The following is a 17,792-nucleotide window of genomic DNA, read 5'->3' on the forward strand; positions in this document are numbered from 1 at the left end:
AAACTCCTCCGGGTCTCCCACACAGGTACAGGGGCCTAAGGACTTGGACCATCGTCTACTGCTTTCCCAGGCCATAGCAGAAAGCTGGATTGGAAGTGGAGCAGCCAGGACTTGATCCAGCACCCATATGGGATACTGGCACTGCAGGCAGTGGTCTCACCCACTACACCCTGGCGCCAGCCCCTCGCCCCTTTCTTTTAAAAGATTATATTTTTCCTGGTTCTTCCTGGGGATTAGGCATCTTCAGTCCTCGTTTCTACTCTACCTAGCTTTCAGAATAGGTGCAGGCTATGTGGGAAGCGTTAACTATAAGCAATCACTCTTAATACCTGGCACTCTGAATATTCCTCCATGAATTATTTTCTATAGTATATGTATATGGATAATTTTGCACATTGATAAATAAATATGTTTGATTTAATTTCTATTAGCCATGTGTTATTTTAAGGTATAAAATTACACTTTTTGCTGTTAATGTTTCTTTTTATTTTCCTTACAATCAATTCTATGATAAACATTCTTATGATTTAATTTTTGTACACAGGCTGATTCCTTTAGAATGAATCCTCAGAAGAACAAGTAGTAAGACCACATTTTAATGGAACCCAGCAAAATGCCAAACTGGAGAATACATTTTCTAAAAGAAAATTGGAGAGGTCTCCCGAACCGTCCTGGAGTAGTTTCCAGATATGATCTACGAGAAGGGAGCAGGAGCTCGAAATCAAGGACAAACACAGTGCAGTCACCTGGAGACGGCTGGAAAGCTGCAGTGTCCCAGGCTCACTCCCCACTCCCAGCCACCACGTATGCCCACGGCTTCCCTGTGGCAATGAGGGAAGTGAAATCCGTGCATGGAAGAAGCCTAAGGACTAATTCCTGGGGACAACAAAGAAGAATGAGGCGGGGAGGCAGCACCATGGCTTCCATGAGCCCAGCTGGACAGGGCCTGAGTGAAACAAGCAGAGACCACTCCGGCAAGAGAAGACCACGCTGAACGAACGAGCAGCACCACTGGGGAATCTATACGGGAAGACCCACGAGGAACCCAGAGCACGAAAGAGTGACTATGAGAATTCAACTAGCAATTTTCTTCAGACACGGACTGAAAAGCTCACCCTCTAGCCGGATCACACAAAGGCCGACCCCAGCACCGTTATTCTCACAAGCTCTTTCTGTCACAGATCAAACTTGTCTTTATTAAAGTTCCGCTTCCCTCAAACTCAGACTATTTATTCTAAGTCCCAGGCCTGTTCCAGTTTACATGGTTACCTACATTCCGATCCAGCTTAGAGAGCCAACAGGGCTCAGTGAATTAATCAAGTTACTATTAAAGAGCAGCTGGCTTTGCGGGTTCTCTTCTAAAATATCACATTACCTCACTCAGTGACCTGGACAGACTGATCGGCCTCCGCCAGAACGACATGAGCCCTGCTGCTTACCACCACGGGCATCACTTCCAGTCAGCATTCTCAGCTCGGGGCCAGAAAACAAAATGTGGGACAGCAGGCTTTTCCCTCTTTGGAGGAAGAATACAGGAAAGCCCTACGTTAAAGCAACAGAGGGCCGGGGAACCAACACATCCTGAGGATCGTTATTCCAAGCCCTCTCATAGTGTCTTACTTCACACCCAAATCACATGATAAAAATGTCACTGACATGTTATCAGTCAAAAGACATCTTTAGCAGAAAAGCTACTGGATCTCGAGACCTGACCACTCCTTAATCATCCACAAGAGGGAGCTCTCCAGTCACTGTATGTGTATTGTTAAACCAATAAAAATCACATAGATACATATAACCATGAATCACTCTGGGAGATTATTTTTTAAAATATATGTATTTTTGGGCCGGCGCCGTGGCTCACTAGGCTAATCCTCAGCCTTGCGGTGCCGGCACACCGGGTTCTAGTCCCGGTCGGGGCACCGGATTCTGTCCTGGTTGCCCCTCTTCCGGGCCAGCTCTCCCTGTGGCCAGGGAGTACAGTGGAGGATGGCCCAAGTGCTTGGGCCCTGCACCCCATGGGAGACCAGGAGAAGTACCTGGCTCCTGCCATCGGATCAGCGCGGTGTGCCGGCCGCAGCGCACCGGCCATGGCGGCCATTGGAGGGTGAACCAACGGCAAAGGAAGACCTTTCTCTCTGTCTCTCTCTCTCACTGTCCACTCTGCCTGTCAAAAAAATAAATAAATAAAATATGTATTTTTAAAACATTCAGTGCTATAAGGTTTTAACTCCGGTGTATGGAAAGCTCATATTGAATGGTGATGGAATAAAAAAAATCTGACAACATTCTCTATTTTTTAAAAATATTAATAACTAAAATTTTTATTTATTTATTTGAGAGGCAGAGAGAGCTCTATCTGAAAACTTTGTTCTCCAGATGCCTACAATGGCCCCATATTGGTGGCTAAAGCCAGCAACTGGGAACTCAATCCAGGTCTCCCAGTGGGTAGCAGGGACCCAACCAACCACTTGAGCCATCACCGCTGCCTCCCAGGGTGTGCATTAGGAGGAAGCTGGAGTCAAGAGCCGGAGCTCCTTGGCACTGAACCCAGGCATTCTGTTATGGGATCTGGGCATCTCAATCACAAGGCTAAACAATCTGTACCCCAACCGCCAACACTTGACGTTCTAATCTCTTTCTCTGAGTTTCTCTCGAATAGAACAGGAAGCAAGTCTAAAAGACTACTGTTGCGTAATTACACTTATCTTACATTTATGAGAAGTGTATATGTGGATAAAGGTCTTTAGTGGAGAAGTGGTGTGGACATGGAGAGCCAGGACAGCAGAGTGGACAGATAACAGCTTGGGAGTTAGACACATCTGATTTCAATTCCAGTTCTGTCACTTTTGCTAGTTTTGTTGTATCAAGTAAGTTAATTTTAGATCTCTGATCCAGGGCTGGTGCTGTGGCACAGAGGGTAAAAGCCGCTGCTCTACAGTGCCAGCATCCCATATGGGCGCCGATTCTAGTCCCAGTTGCTCTACTTCCTATCCAGCTCCTTGCTAATGTGCCTAGGAAAGCAGTGGAAGATGGCCTAAGTGCTTGAGTCCCTGCACCCACGTGGGAGACCTGGAATAAGCTCTTGGCTTCAGACAGCGTTAGCCGTTGCAATGCGGCCATTTAAGGAGTGATCCAGCAGATGGAAGATCTCTCTGCCTTTCTCTCTTCACCTGTTTGTTAAACAGACCTCACAGGACTGTTGTAAAGATTAAATAATATATGCTGAACATATTTGCACATTTCTTGGCAAATAATATGCAAAAAACAATTGACAGTTATTATTACAAACGTCAAATATTATTAAACATATGACTTCAAGTATTTAACAAAGCCAGATTTATTTTTCATGACCATAAAACTTCATCCTGAAGACCACTGCACTCGTAAGTACTCTAGAAAATGCACACACTTAAAAGACTTTAAAGTATGCAAAGATTACCTTAGAGAGGATGTAGTCCGAATTTCATTATAAATCAAATAAATGAGCTACTCAGAATCTAAAATTATATAAATGTTAATAAAAAATAAAATAGAACCAATATTTTTCCCTTGATTCGCAGAACCTTATTTTTGCAGGATCCAATGTTCACTTTGATAGGATTTAATAATATAAGAGGTAGAAAACCCTCTAAAAAGATTACAATCAATGTCACACATTAGACTTTTTTTTCACCCTTCAGAGGTAGGCTATAAAGGATGTTGGGTTCCTTGTATGCTTAAACTCAGGCCTTGAATATAAGCTCCTTATTCATTAAATTCTTAATCCCTTTATTAAGGGAGCTGAGAAAGAAAGGAGGAAAAGAAAAAACACAGGGCCTTAATGCAGCACTTCCTTCAAAACATGCATATAAAACGAAGCCTTAAGTTGCATTTCCAATTTCGCCAATTCTCCAAAGCACAAGTAGAATTAAACTGCCATGAAACGGTATTAAGATTAAGGTTCAATTCATGTCAGTTCCTAATTTATGCTATGAAGTTACAGAAGATATCTAGAAGACAGAACATTCTGTTCTTTCAAGTTGGGAACAAAGAAGAAACAAAAATCAGCGGTTCTCAAAGGTAGGCATTTCAGAATTACCTGGAAAACTACAGTAAGTTTTTAAGAACACACATACAAGGAGCAGCACGCTGCTTGCTACCGCAGTTCAGGACAGCACTGCTAACAGCCACCAGCACCACTTCGAGAGGGATTGTGACAGAAAGGAAGGAGGAGCACAGGTCACAGAACCAACAGGGGAAAATCTGCACATGCGATTACTGCTTCCTGTGACAGCTCTGTGAACTACTAAGATGTTTTTTGAAACAACCAAATATGATTTCAAGACAAATAAATGATTGGGAACAAACTAAAATTTAATAGAACTCCAGGTAAAATATGACCCTTGTCTATAATGCTACAACTTTAAGTACAGGCTGGCACGCTCCAGTTTCAATGAGAAACTACATTACAAATGATGGACAGCCACTTTAGCAGACCAAACAAATCATGGTTGGACAACAGTATGCTTGTGAGTAGGAAAGTACTGATCAGCAAGCACAGCACACAGGTTAGGAAAGGATGGACATTTGGTGTGGCAGCTGAGATACAGCTCGGGATGCCTGTGTCCCTTGTCCTAGGGCTTGAGTTCAAGTCCCAGCTTCCTGTAATGGGCACCCTGGGAGGCAGAGGGGATGACTCAAGCAGCTGTGTCCCTGTCACCCACGTGGGAAGCCTGGATCATGTTCCCAGCTCCTAGCTTTGGCCTGGCCTAGCCTCAGCTGTTGTGGGCATGTGGGGAGTAAACTAGCAGATGGGAGATCTCTTTTTGTTCATTTCTCTATCTCTCTGCTTTTCAGAAGAATTAAATATTTTTTAAAAAAAAGGAGAAAGAGGAATACTGTAACCACTCCCCCCCCCCAAAAAAAAAAATGTATGGTTGGGGAAATGCCAAGCAAACAACTTTTATGCCTTGGCAGGGGTGGGGAAACTTTTTTCTGCCAAGGGCATTTGATATTTATAACATCATTTGCAGGCCATACAAAATCATCAACCTAACAATTAGCCCACTATAGATCTGGTGAATTTCAGGTCCACCTGTTGTTGCCTCGGCAGGGCCAGACCAAATGATGTTGCAGATTTTATATGGCCCACAGACTGGACAGTCCCCCCTGCTTAAGTGAAGAAGAATTAAGTACTCCAAGCCTCCGAACAGAATGCACCTTTGTATAGGAGCCATTATATATTAAGGACTGAGAGAATCCAACATGATAGAACCTGTGTTACATGAGCTCAAAACACATCCAGAAATAGGTGTCCTCTCACAACGTATAACCAAGCAGGAAACAAATGTCCCAAGCCCAACACAGCCCAGTGAGGAAGATGGGAAACAATCCAAAGTTAAATGCACATGAGGAACTAAGGGACAATTTCGGGAGAATTTTGTGTTTTCATGGTAAGTCATAAAGACAACAGGAGACACCTGACTCGAGAGAAAGGGCAGCAGCCAGCCTGAACTTGGTTAACGGTTAATACAGATGACATGCCGAGAACTGCAAACAGGACCCTATAAAATTCCACCTGGAGAAGACACAGCGCTTGAGTCAATTCAGTGCAATAAAACTATATGCAATCTCTGCTATGAGCCAGATGCTGCCAGAGACCAGGAATAAAAAGGTGAATAAAACAGAAAGCTCAAAGTTAAGAGCTTTTAGGACACCAATGTAAATACCCTGAAAGGTTTCCCCACTGCTCTCACACGGGGTGGAGCAAAGTGCTAAAATGAACAGAGCTCAAGCTAATGGAGAGAACACATTTACATGGACCGGAACACTGCTGTGTGCCAACAATAAAAGAAAATGGGGGGGAAACCCACAAACAACCTTGCAATTGTAAGGACACAAAAAATTAGTGAAGAAGCTTATTCTTTGCATTACATCTTGTCAGACATTGGCAGAGAGACCAGGCCCTCCAGCCTGGATGACGTCAATGAGCTCTGGTGAATTCCACGAAGGGAACTGTCAAGCTGACAACTTCCATTACTATTTAATCCTTGTGCCAGAATCTTTTAAAAGAACACATCAGCCCTACTGAGTGGGCTTGTGAAATGAGATTATAATAATTCTTTTATGTTTAAAGATAATAGTACTCACCATTATATAAGCTGAAAGTAACACGTAACTAAAGGAATAATTAAATTTACAGATGCAAATCTACAGCAAACATGAGATGAATTTTTGACCAAAAAACATCAACATGGAATTCATTTCATCATGTCCAATTAATTAAAGACTCAAAACGTTTTGTTTCAAGAGACTAGGTGAATGATTGAACAGACCAAAATCTCTGGAGGAATATTTGGGACTTTTACTCCAGCCTACTTAAAGTAAGCTACTTATTAGAAAAGGGAAATGAAAGAGTCTCCTATTCACATTTAGAATTGTGTGAAAGCAGAAACTTGAGGAAGCCTAGCAAGGGGAAGCTGTCACAGCAGGGAATGATAGTCAGGAACAAAGGGGTCGAAGTTAGAGAGAGAGGCCAGCTCTGGACTATACTGGCTGGCAAGGATGACAGCCTCAGGCTCTCTCTAACCAACTTCCCACTCCTCCCCCACCCTTTCTCTTCCCTGTTTTTCTTTTCTTCCTCATTTGTTAGTTTACATATCCTGATTGCTATTAGGTGCCTCAAACTCACAACAGAATTTTCCCATATATGGTGAGGAGACTAAAACAGTTCAAATGAGTTGAGCGAAGGCCAACAAGAAATTGTGTATTGGGATGTGCATTTGGTATAGTGGTTAAAAGATCATTTGGGATGTCTGCATCCCACACCAGAATGCCTGGTTCAAATCCTGACTCCACTTCCAATCCAGTTTCCTACTAACATATACCCTGGAGGCAGAAGCAATAGCTCAAGTACTTAGGTCCCTAACACCTATGTGGGAGATCTGAAATGAGTTCTGGGATTCAGGCTTCAGTCTGGCCCAGTTCTGACTGTTGTGGGCATTGGGGTAACGATCTGGCAGGTAGAAAACATTTGCTCACTCTCTGTTTTTCAAATAAAACAAAAAATAAGTTTTTTTTTTTTTTTAAGCCATAAGTTTCTTAAATGTAAACAGATGAAAAATCTTCACCGTAGTGAGAATGACACCCAGAGTCAGGGCAGTTCTAGGGGTTACAGATCTTATAAAAATGGACTAAGTATCAAAGAACTTTGTAGGTCTTCGAGAAGTATTAATGTCAACATTTTCAGTTTAAACATTTGTCAGAAACTAATCAATCTGTCCACAAAAGTCTGGGCCACTAAATCCAATCACCATTTGTTTTAAAAAGAAAATAAAATCATCATACACTTAGAACAGCCAGATGCTTCATTTCTTGCCAATCCTGTAGCCCTCGCCCATAACAGGAATCCATGCACAGCTTTGGGGACAGACAAAGGGTAAAGAGGTTAAACAAGAAGCATCGATCTTAGTTTTCGATCACCTAAATAAATCATAAGTGACTAGCACAGTACTAATGCTTATGCACTAGTTGGGATACTTTTCCAACTGTATGACCAGAGACTGTTTTCAATTCAATAAGCAATCACAGTCCTTCTAACACCGAGTAAACATTTTTACATAATAGCAACATATCACAATTTTAACAGTATCTTTAATGAGCTAAGTTCTTCCAAATTTCTTAATTAACACAGGACACTCAGATAATTCCTATTAATAATATAGCCTATCTAAGTCATAAAATGGAATACTCCCTGGAGAAGAATAATTATTTTGATATAGTAAACCAAAATGTTTCTTATCATCATAAAATAATATCAACAAGGACTCCCTTCTGTGAAAAAGTACTTTCTCAAGTGCATATGTAAATTATGGTGAGTATTATCATTGTGCTATTATATAAAATATATAGCTAATAAATTGAATGCAAACAAGGGTCAAAGAATGTTTCAAAAGATCTCTTTAGTAAGAGATGATACCTGGGAAAATTTTTCAATTTTACCATGAATACTCCACTAAAAGTATCAAAGACATCCATATATTATATACTCGTACCCCTCACCCCCCTAAAAAAAGCTAGTTTAGAATGAAAGGCTCTCTATGACACATTCATCTCAGGAAAGACTTAATTTACAAATTATGGTAGATCGTATTGATTAAAGCAGAATCATGACTACAAAGCTGCCAGACTAATCCTGACTATAAATTTATACCAGATCTTTGGGGAACAGTTCTTGGCAAACACAGTTCAAGATCATCAAAATCCCTCCACTCCCTGTAACCATGAATTCAAATAAACTTCAAAATGTCTTCCCCGGGCCTGGCGCTGTGGTGCAATGGGTTAAGCCACCATCTACAATGCCGGCATCCCATACGGGCACCAGTTCAAGTCCCAGCTGCTCCACATCTGATCCAGCTCCCTGCTAATGCTCCTGGGGAAGCAACAGAAGATGGTTCAAGTCCTTGGGTCCCTGCATCCACATGTGAGACCCAGAAGAAGCTCCTGGCTTTAGTCTAGCCTAGTGCTGGCAATTACAGCCATTTAAGGAGTGAACTAGCAGATGGAAGACCTCTCTCTCTGTAAATCTGCCTTTCAAATAAATCATTAATACACACACACACAATATCTTCCCCAATTACAGAACTGGTCTAACATCAATTAGTGAATAAATATGTGATCCAAATAAAAACCCATGATTTTAAATTTGTGCAGAATTTCAAAATACCATACTTTAAAAACTTAGAGAGAAATACAAATAGTACAAGGAACACCCTTTGCTCTTATTTGCCTTTGTTAACATTTGCTTTGTCATTTGCAGCTTGTGTGTGTGTATGTGTCTTTGTGTACACTGAATTCTTTTTTTTCTGAACACGGAAGGTAGGTTATAAACATTCTGGCCTTTTGTCCTTAAACACTTTAGTGAATAACATAATTTAATACATTTTCCTATTACAAACAATATCTAAGTGAGTGTCTTCGCACACACTTTAACATTTACTACGATTATTCTCTTCGTACATTTCTAGTGGTGAAATCCAAGACAAAAGAATTGCTTAAAGTTCTCCATGCATATTGCCAAACTACTCTCCAGAAAGTCTACAACAATTTGGACTGTCACCACCTGTACTTTAGCCGATCATTTGTTTAACTTTCTAATTTGATAGGAATTTGTTTGTTTAATAGTAAGGTTGATTGCTTCTGGTGGTTAATGTGTTTCTGTATTCAACTGACTTTTTTCTTTTGCCTCTTTATTATCCTTTAAAAATATTCTTAAAGGTCAAAAATAGCTGGACGATAAGGCCTATAGCAAATCCTATTGTGAGGATAAATTTATGGGTCTCAAGAAAATAAAGATTGTGACAAAAGACAATCCAAACCACAAAAATTTGGTGCAGTCGATTGTGGTATCTAAATAAACAGATTATTGTTGTGGTCCTTCTTGTTGGTTTTGGGGCTTGTAATTATTCCCTAGCTGGCCAGTGATCTTGGTGGCAGGTGTCTCACAGAGAATCTAAGTTCATGATGCAAATTCAAATGTTGCTTATAGTACACTGTACATATAAAAAATACTAAAAGGGCTCAATTTTGCAGTGCAGAATTCTATTTCCAGGTAAATTTCTTAGGTTCTGCATGAGGAAAATCATAATCCAGAAATAAGTTAGAACTATTCCAGCACCCGCTCCCCCGACCCAAAAAAAATCAGCAGCACTGCACAGATACAATATGCAAAGGAAATATACAATTATAGGCAAAAATATGCTAGTGGTATTATACATGTCTATAACCTATCGTCATGCATTTTTCCTCTATATTTCATGCTTTCCCACTCTTGAGACAAGACTCAACTCTGGGTACAGAATAGAGGACAGAATTCTTAAAAGTACAGATGACAGAATTTCAGAATAATCTCAAGGTAGAAAAGAGTTAAGTAGGGAAGTGAGCAGGTAAACCTGTTACTTCAGAATACAAAACCACATGGGATTTAATGACAGCCTGGATTCAAGCCATGAAAGAACAGAAAGGGACAAGAATTTTACAACAGGGAAATTAATAGTAAGTTTAGTGTAAAAATAAAGTACACAGAAAAAATAGGTTGAGGAAGTGTAGACAAAGAAACATTCTAGCTTCAGAAAGTTTAATATAACTGTCTAGAGTTTCACAATCAGAGTACCTAGAAACTATTTTTATTCCAGCCTGTATATAACATTTTAGTGTCACTGTGTAAACAATCTTATTTTTAATTTTATGCAAGAGGAGAGAGGGCACATTACAGTCTTTTTGATGCTTCAGTATCTTGGAAGGTTTAAACAGAGTCACTAAGGTGTAAGGAACTTTGCCAGGTCCGGGAGCATAAATGAGTGTGTATGTGACCTAAGTCACAGGTGTCCTTATCAAGGGCATTTCCCAAGGAAGTAGGGATACAGAACAAATATGACTCCACAAAAATCAACTCCTTATTTCTTCAAATAGCGTGAAAGGGAATTAGATACCTGACAAGGAAAAAACCTGGAAATTCACAGGTGGAGAGGGACAGTCTTCCAGTCTGATGCAGTTTAGACTTCACAGCGCATACATTCAAACCCAGTGTTCAATTAAGGAAAAGCTTCATAGGCTAACTTCTGCAGAGAACAAGTTTGGGCAAACTTGCAGGACAATCCAAGATGCTGCAGACAATGGCTTGAAGATGGCTAACAGGTTTAGTCATTGCAGAACACGTGCTCATGCCTGATTAAATCACATGCTGCAAAACACATTCTAATGGGGTGGGTGTTTGGCACAGTAGCGGAGACGCCACTTTAGATGCCTGCATCTCATATCAGAGTGCCTGAGTTCAAGTCCTGGCTCTGCTCCCAATTCTTGCTCCATGCTAACGTGCAACCTGGAAGGAGTGGGTTTCTGTCACCCAGTGAGAGACCTGGATTGAGTTCTGGACTCCTAGCCTCATCCTGGTTGCTGTGGGCATTTGGAGAGTGAACCAGTGCATGGGAAATCTATCTGTTCCTCTCTATCTTGAATAAATAACTTACAAATATTAACAAAAGAAACACACATTAAAATTGTTAAAGAATTCTGAGCTGTGTAATATGCAAAATCTACTGAACAAAACCAAAGAACAATTCATTTTTTTCCCCAGTACCAAAAAAACCTCTAAATCATATAATTTTAACTACAGGACCAATTCTACAGTGACGGTTAATTTCCAGCTACAGAGGCAGGCATTTGGCCTAGGAGTTAAGATGCTACTTGTGGCAGGCGCCGCGGCTCACTAGGCTAATCCTCCGCCTGTGGTGCCGGCACACCGGGTTCTAGTCCCGGTTGGGGCACCAGTTCTGTCCCGGTTGCTCCTCTTCCAGTCCAGCTCTGCTGTGGCCAGGGAGTGCAGTGGAGGATGGCCCAAGTGGATGATGGCTTGGGCCCTGTGTCCGCATGGGAGACCAGGAGAAGCACCTGGCTCCTGGCTTCGGATCAGCGCGGTGCACCGGCCGCAGTGGCCATTGCAGGGTGAACCAATGGAAAAGGAAGACCTTTTTCTCTGTCTCTCTCTCTCACTGTCCACTCTGCCTGTCCAAAAAATAAATTAATTAATTAAATAAAAATTAAAAAGATGCTACTTGGGACACTCAAGTGCCCTATCAAGCCTGTACTTATGCCTGGCTCTGCTCCTGATTCCAGTTTCCTGTTAATGTGCACCCTGGGAGCAAATGCAGGAAACTCCATATGAGTTCCTGGTTCCTGGCTTCACCCTGGCCTCACCCAGACTTTTGTAGGCATTTGGGAAATGAACCAGTGGATGAAAGATCTCTGTCTCTCTGTCTTTTGAATTAATCAACAAACCATTGTAAACATATATATATGTTATATATATTTTAAGACTTCTGAGTAACACATGCATATGAATCAGAATTAAAAAGATCTTTAACAATGTTTCCATTTCCATGTGATCAAGCCACCCAGTTTCATTCTGCAAGCAATGTTATCACATATCAATGTTATTGTCAAAGGAAAAAGTATATACTGAATCACCATTGCTTCTTCGTGAAGACCAAAGTATTATTCTTTTATGTTGTTGGGATTCTTTAATTTAACATTTAAAATTTTTTAATTGACATGTACAGTGAGCATATTACATTTGCCTCTAAGGAAGCTGAATTTGCTTTATAAAATTACTTTGAATGGTTCCTTTTTTATATGTGGAAGAGTTTAAAAAAGTTTGAAACTATCATCTTTAAAAGACCTTGAGGAGGGGCCAGTATTGTCCTGCAGAGTTGTAAAGCCGCAGCCCTAGACAATAGCATTCCATATGGGTGCGGGTTCTTGTCCTGGCTGTTCCACTTCCCATCCAGCTCTGTGCTAATGGGTTGAGAAAGCAGCAGAAAATGGCCCAAGTGCTTGGGGCCCTGATACCCATGTGGGAGACCCAGGAGAAACTCTTGGCTCCCGGCTTCAGCCTGGCCCAGCCCTGGCTATTTTAGCCATCTGGAAAGTGAACCAGCATATGAAAGATATTCATTCATTCATATTCTCTCTTTCTCTCTCTCCCCCTCCCCCCATCTCTCCCTCTAACATTTTCAAGTAAATAAATAAATCTTTAAATAAAAGAAAAAAACATCTAAAAGAATGTGCCTATTAAATCTCTCTCAGGCTCTTAGAGAAGTAACTCACATGCAACTGTCTCTGGCATGCTGGTTCTCAGGACTCTATAATTACTGACTGGCCCAAAGAATTATAGTCCAGGTAAGTTATACATGCTCACCATGATACAAACTCAGATTTGAATTTTATTATTTAAATATTTAATTTAGAAAATTTTCTTAAAAATATGTAACTATAAAGTACTAATTATTTAAGCTTAAATGGGATTGAAAATGTAAAATATTTATTATTTTACTTCAAATAATAAAGAATCCCATGCTAATATAAATAGCATTTTATAAAAACTATATTTTCCAAAAACAATGAAAAATTTAATAAGAATGGCACTGTTTTTTCTGTTTTAAAAATCTCTTTAATGTCCTGATATTTATCACATATCTGCTAATACTTTCAAAGTGTTCAGATAGCATATATGATATGGCCTCAAAAAACTCCACTGTATCTATAAGTGATAATAAGAAAAGGCAAATACTCGAACATCTTACAATCATTATAAACTACTTTGGGGGCTGGTGTTGCGGCATAGCATGTTAAACCGCTGCCTACAACACCAGCATCCCATGTGGGTGCCCGTTTGAATCCTAGCCGCTTCACTTCCCGTCCAGCTCCCTGCTAATGCACTTGGGAAAGCAGTGGAAGATGACTCAAGCCCTTGGGCTCCTGCATCCATATGGGGAACTAGAAGAAGCTCTAGGATCCTGGCTTTGGCAGAGCCCAGCTCAGGCCATTGCAGCCATCTGGGCAGTGAACCAGCAGAGGGAAGATTCTCATTCGTATTCCCAGTCTCCCAACTCTACCACCCTCCCTAACTCTGCCTCTCAAATAAATAAAATTTAAAAAATAAAAAATAAATAATAAAAATACTTTTAATCTCATAGTCCCTCCAAAGAGTGCTGAGAACTCCATACAATCCTCTGAGTATTACTAGTTTACTTAATCTGTATTTTCTACATTGTCCTGATACATTACAATTTCCAAGAAAATTTTCTTGGGGCTGTCACTGTGGCACAGCAGGTTAAGCTGCTACCTGTGATGCCGGCATTCCACAGGAGTGTGGGCTTCAGTCTTTGTTGGTCAACTCCCTTCTAATGTGCCTGAGAAAGCAGCAAAAGTTGGCCCATATGGCTGGGCCCCTGCTACCCACATGGGAAACCCAGATGGAGTTTCAGGCTCCTGGCTTTGGCCTGGCTCAGCCCTAGACATTGCAGCCATTTGGGGAGGAACTAGTAGGTAGAAGATCTCTCTCTCTTTCTCTAACTCTGCCTTTCAAATAAATAAATATTTTTCAAAAAAATCTTTCTGGATCACAAAGGTTTTCAAATATTGTTTAGACCCATGCAAAGTAGTTTTTTCTTTAAAAAATTTTTTTTATTTGAATAGTTCAGTGACAAAGAGAAAGGGAGAAACAGAGGAGAGATAGTCTATTCTCTGGTTTTCTCCCCAAATGTCCAAAACAGCCACAACTGGGCCAGGCCAAAGCAAGGAGCCAAAAACTGCATCTGGATCTTCCACATGGGCGGCAGGGTCCAAGCACTTTAGCCATCATTTGCTGCTGTCCAGGATGCATTAGTAGGAAGCTGGTCAGAAGCAGAGCAGCCAAGACTTGAATCAGCACTCCACTATGGGATACATGCATCCCAGGCTGCATATTAACCCACTGCACCACAATGCCTGCCCAGAAGTAGTCTGTTTAAGATTCCTTATTTCTTCTAAATCTGTGGGATTTTCCCCTCCAGTTTTTCACTCTACATGCATCCATGTAATGCCTTATTACATTAGCCAACACTTTATTGTAAACAAGCTCCTAGTTAGCGGTTTGTTTTTATTTCAGTTGTCTAATTCATTGACTTGTTTTTTATTTTTATTGTTTTCTTCATCTTCTCTTAGATATATTTTATTATTCTTTAACTTCTTCAATTAGGCTACTTAGTTGACTTATTTCATTCTTTGTTTCTGAAAATATTTTTTTTAAAAAAGATATTTATTTATTTGAAAGTCAGAATTACAGGAAGAAAGAAAGGGAGACACACAAAGAGGTCTTCCATCTGCTAGTTCACTCCCCAAGTGGCTCCAATGGCCAACTCTGAGACAGGCTGATGCCAAGAGCCTGGAACTCCATCTGGGTCTCCCATATGTGTGGCAGAAGCCCAAACATTTGGGCCATCTTCCACTGCCTTTCCCAAGCCATTTGCAGGGAGCTAGATCAGAAACGCCGTAGCCACGACAGGAACTGGCATCTATATGGGATGCTGCTGTTGCAGGCAGTGGCTTTACCCACTATGCCACAATGCTGGCCCCAAAAGAAGTATTTCTTAAGGCTGTGGATTTTCCTGTAATCACTGCTTTAAATAAATTCCACAGGTTTTCCTATATAGTCTGTTTTCTAACTTCACTATTAGTTTCTAGCTTCTGTGCCCCTACTTTTCCTGTCAGCTCTGTATTTCTTCCCTTTGCAGCAAAACCTCTGAAAAAGCTGTCTGTACTTAAGTACTTTAGTCCTCTCTGACTTCAGGCTTTACGGACCACATCTCCACACAGTTAAACCAGTTCTCCTTTCTTCTTCATTTCTCATTTATCAACATAATTTGGCAAACTTAATCCACCAAAATTTGATTTTTTTTCATGTATGGTATGAATAGGGGTAAAGATTTGTGCTCCTTCTCCCTTTCCCCTCCTCCCCAACTTCCAGATTATCCACTTGACTTACACCATGTATGTTCCACCACTGCACTACCACATTTGTCACAAATCAAATACCCATAAACGTGGGTGTGTTTCTAGACTGCATAATGTGCTATTATTCTACTTGTCAGTCTTTGGACCGCTATCATCCTGACTCAATCATTAAAGCTCAGAATAAATTTTGATACCTAGGAGAGATAAATCCTATAATTTGGTTGTTCTTTTTTCCTGAATGTCTTTGCTCTTCTTCGTTTTCTTAATTCTTGGAAAAAGTTTATGATTAGCTCGATTCAAAAAACTGCTACCCACCCACCACAAAAAAAAAGTTAGGATTTTCATTGTGATTTCACTAAACCCATATACATAAATTTCAGAAAAATGACACCTTTAAATATTTACTCTTCCAACTGATAAACAATAGTATATGTCTTAATTTATTTAGGCCTTTTTAATCTCTTTGTTATGCATTATAATTTTCTAAGTAATCAAACACATCTTCAGTTAGGTTTATCCCTACATATTTGACGCCTTATAAAATCTAAATTATATTTTATCTTAACTTTGCCAATGCTGCTTTATAGAAATACAGCCACATACTAATTTCTTTTCTAGCTAGTTTGCTAAATTCACTTACTATTAATCCTAGTAATTTTCTGGGTATGTAATCATGTCATACATAAATCATAACTTTTTTTTTTTTAGCATTTGGTCCTACTGGCATTTAGCACACTCATTTCAGCACTGGTCTATCTGTAAGTTTTCTCCTTTAATCCATTATTGCAGTGAATTATGTAGATTGTTTTTTCAATGGTAAGCCAATCTGATATTCCTACAAGAATGCAAGTTGGGTCAAAACAGATCATTATTCTTATATATTACATACTGAATTTGAGAACATGCACTTAAGCTGTTCTATCTGTGCATTTAAGGTGTCCCATCTGTATTCTTGAGTGATGTGCTTGTAATTTTCTGTTCTTGTCCTACGTTTGTCAGGTTATAGTATGAAGACTATGCTGGCTTTATATAATAAATTATCTAGGGTGTCCTTTCCCCCCGGCACTATCTAGAAGAGCCCGTGGATGAAATTTCAACCTAACAGTTATTTATTTTTTCTAGCACACTGGAGTTACCATTCTTTGGTCTTTTAGCTTCTTGGTTTCTGTTTAAAATGAATCAAGGATCTATTTCTGGCAATTTCGTAACTGCTCCTTCAAAGGCAGTATTTCCCCTCTCTTTCTGTCTCATTATTTTTAATATTTTCTCCATGATTTCGGATTTCATGGTTACACCATGGTATACCTAGGTGTGGTTTTCTTTTAATACTACTCTGAGATGTACAGTGCTTCCTGTATCTGTATCTCTATGTCTTTTTATCAAGATTTAGAGATTTCTCAGCCATTATCTCTTAAAAACTGTGCTACATTCTCCCTCTCCTCTCCTTCTGGGACCCTAATTCTTTCGTCAACAAATTTTATGCCACACTAAAGATGGAAAATTAAAAAATCTTTTACCTTACTGCCTCTGACAAGTTGCATCTGGGATCTAAATCCTCTGTCCATGAATATGAACAACCCAGATGACCTGACTGATCAACAGAATATGGCAATAAGACAGTATGCCAGGGTCTAGGCCCAGACTTCCAGAGACTAGGAGCTCCCATGCTTCCTCTCCCTCGAAACACCTGCAGTGGGAGAAAGCAGCTGCCATCTAAGAAGCTGAAATTCCCCGAGACTGACAATGTCTGGAGAGAAATGCTGATCAGTCCCAGAAATTCCAGCCTTCCCAATGCTGGCACCAAAACCACGTTGGAGGTTCCAGACCTAGGAGATGATACAAGAAGAACCAGGACACAGGGACTCAGTGGAGCCAATCCAGCTATCTAGATGTCTGAACTATCCCAATCAAAGAACCCAGCACTGCGGTGCACAGGCACACCAAACCCAATACACTCTGACTGAATGCCTGCCTCTTAAAATTATGAACATAAAAACGGTGGCTGTTTTATGCCAATAAGTTTTGGGGTCATTTGTTATTACTGGAAGAGGCAATCCTCCACAGAGGCCTAGGTGTCTCTGCACATTCTTACTGGGTGTGTCAACAATGCAAAGGCTGTGACCAATCTTTACCGGGGCCACTCTTCAGGGTTCTGTTTATAGTTAGCAACCTTGATGGCTGAGTAACATCACTGTCCCGCAGGCAGCTAGAAGCACCACAGTCATGGATCACCTTAATGTAATCAGGGATTGACACATCTCAAACCTAGGATTTAGTTCTAAGATGCAGTACTTGGTTCCAATCTAAGCACACAAGATTTACCAGTATCTACCATTTAACCTTGGCACGCTATAACCACCTGTTTTCGCCTCCCTATCCTTACGTATTCATCAAAAGCTCTGCTCGGCTTCTCACCCACCTTTCTCAGACTCCACATATCCAGCCAAGAAAAGGTGGTCTGAACTGCCAAGCTCACTGCT

The 17,792-nt window shown here is 40.5% G+C and overlaps 1 protein-coding gene across 4 annotated transcripts in view; it reads right to left on the reverse strand.

The window, feature by feature from the left end:
• Nucleotides 1-17,792, reverse strand: part of PDE7A (phosphodiesterase 7A) — a 131,217-nt gene that overhangs the window by 41,377 nt on the left and 72,048 nt on the right. For 2 of the 4 annotated variants that reach the window (XM_008255575.4, XM_008255576.4), the window contains exon 4: nt 7,330-7,401. The exons of the other annotated variants lie outside the window; for them this stretch is intronic. In XM_008255575.4, the coding sequence (XP_008253797.1) occupies nt 7,330-7,401 (72 nt within the window). The remainder of the gene's footprint in view (nt 1-7,329; nt 7,402-17,792) is intronic. 4 annotated transcript variants of the gene reach the window in all.

This window comes from Oryctolagus cuniculus, chromosome 6 (assembly GCF_964237555.1).
Source record: "Oryctolagus cuniculus chromosome 6, mOryCun1.1, whole genome shotgun sequence".
NCBI lineage: Eukaryota > Metazoa > Chordata > Mammalia > Lagomorpha > Leporidae > Oryctolagus > Oryctolagus cuniculus.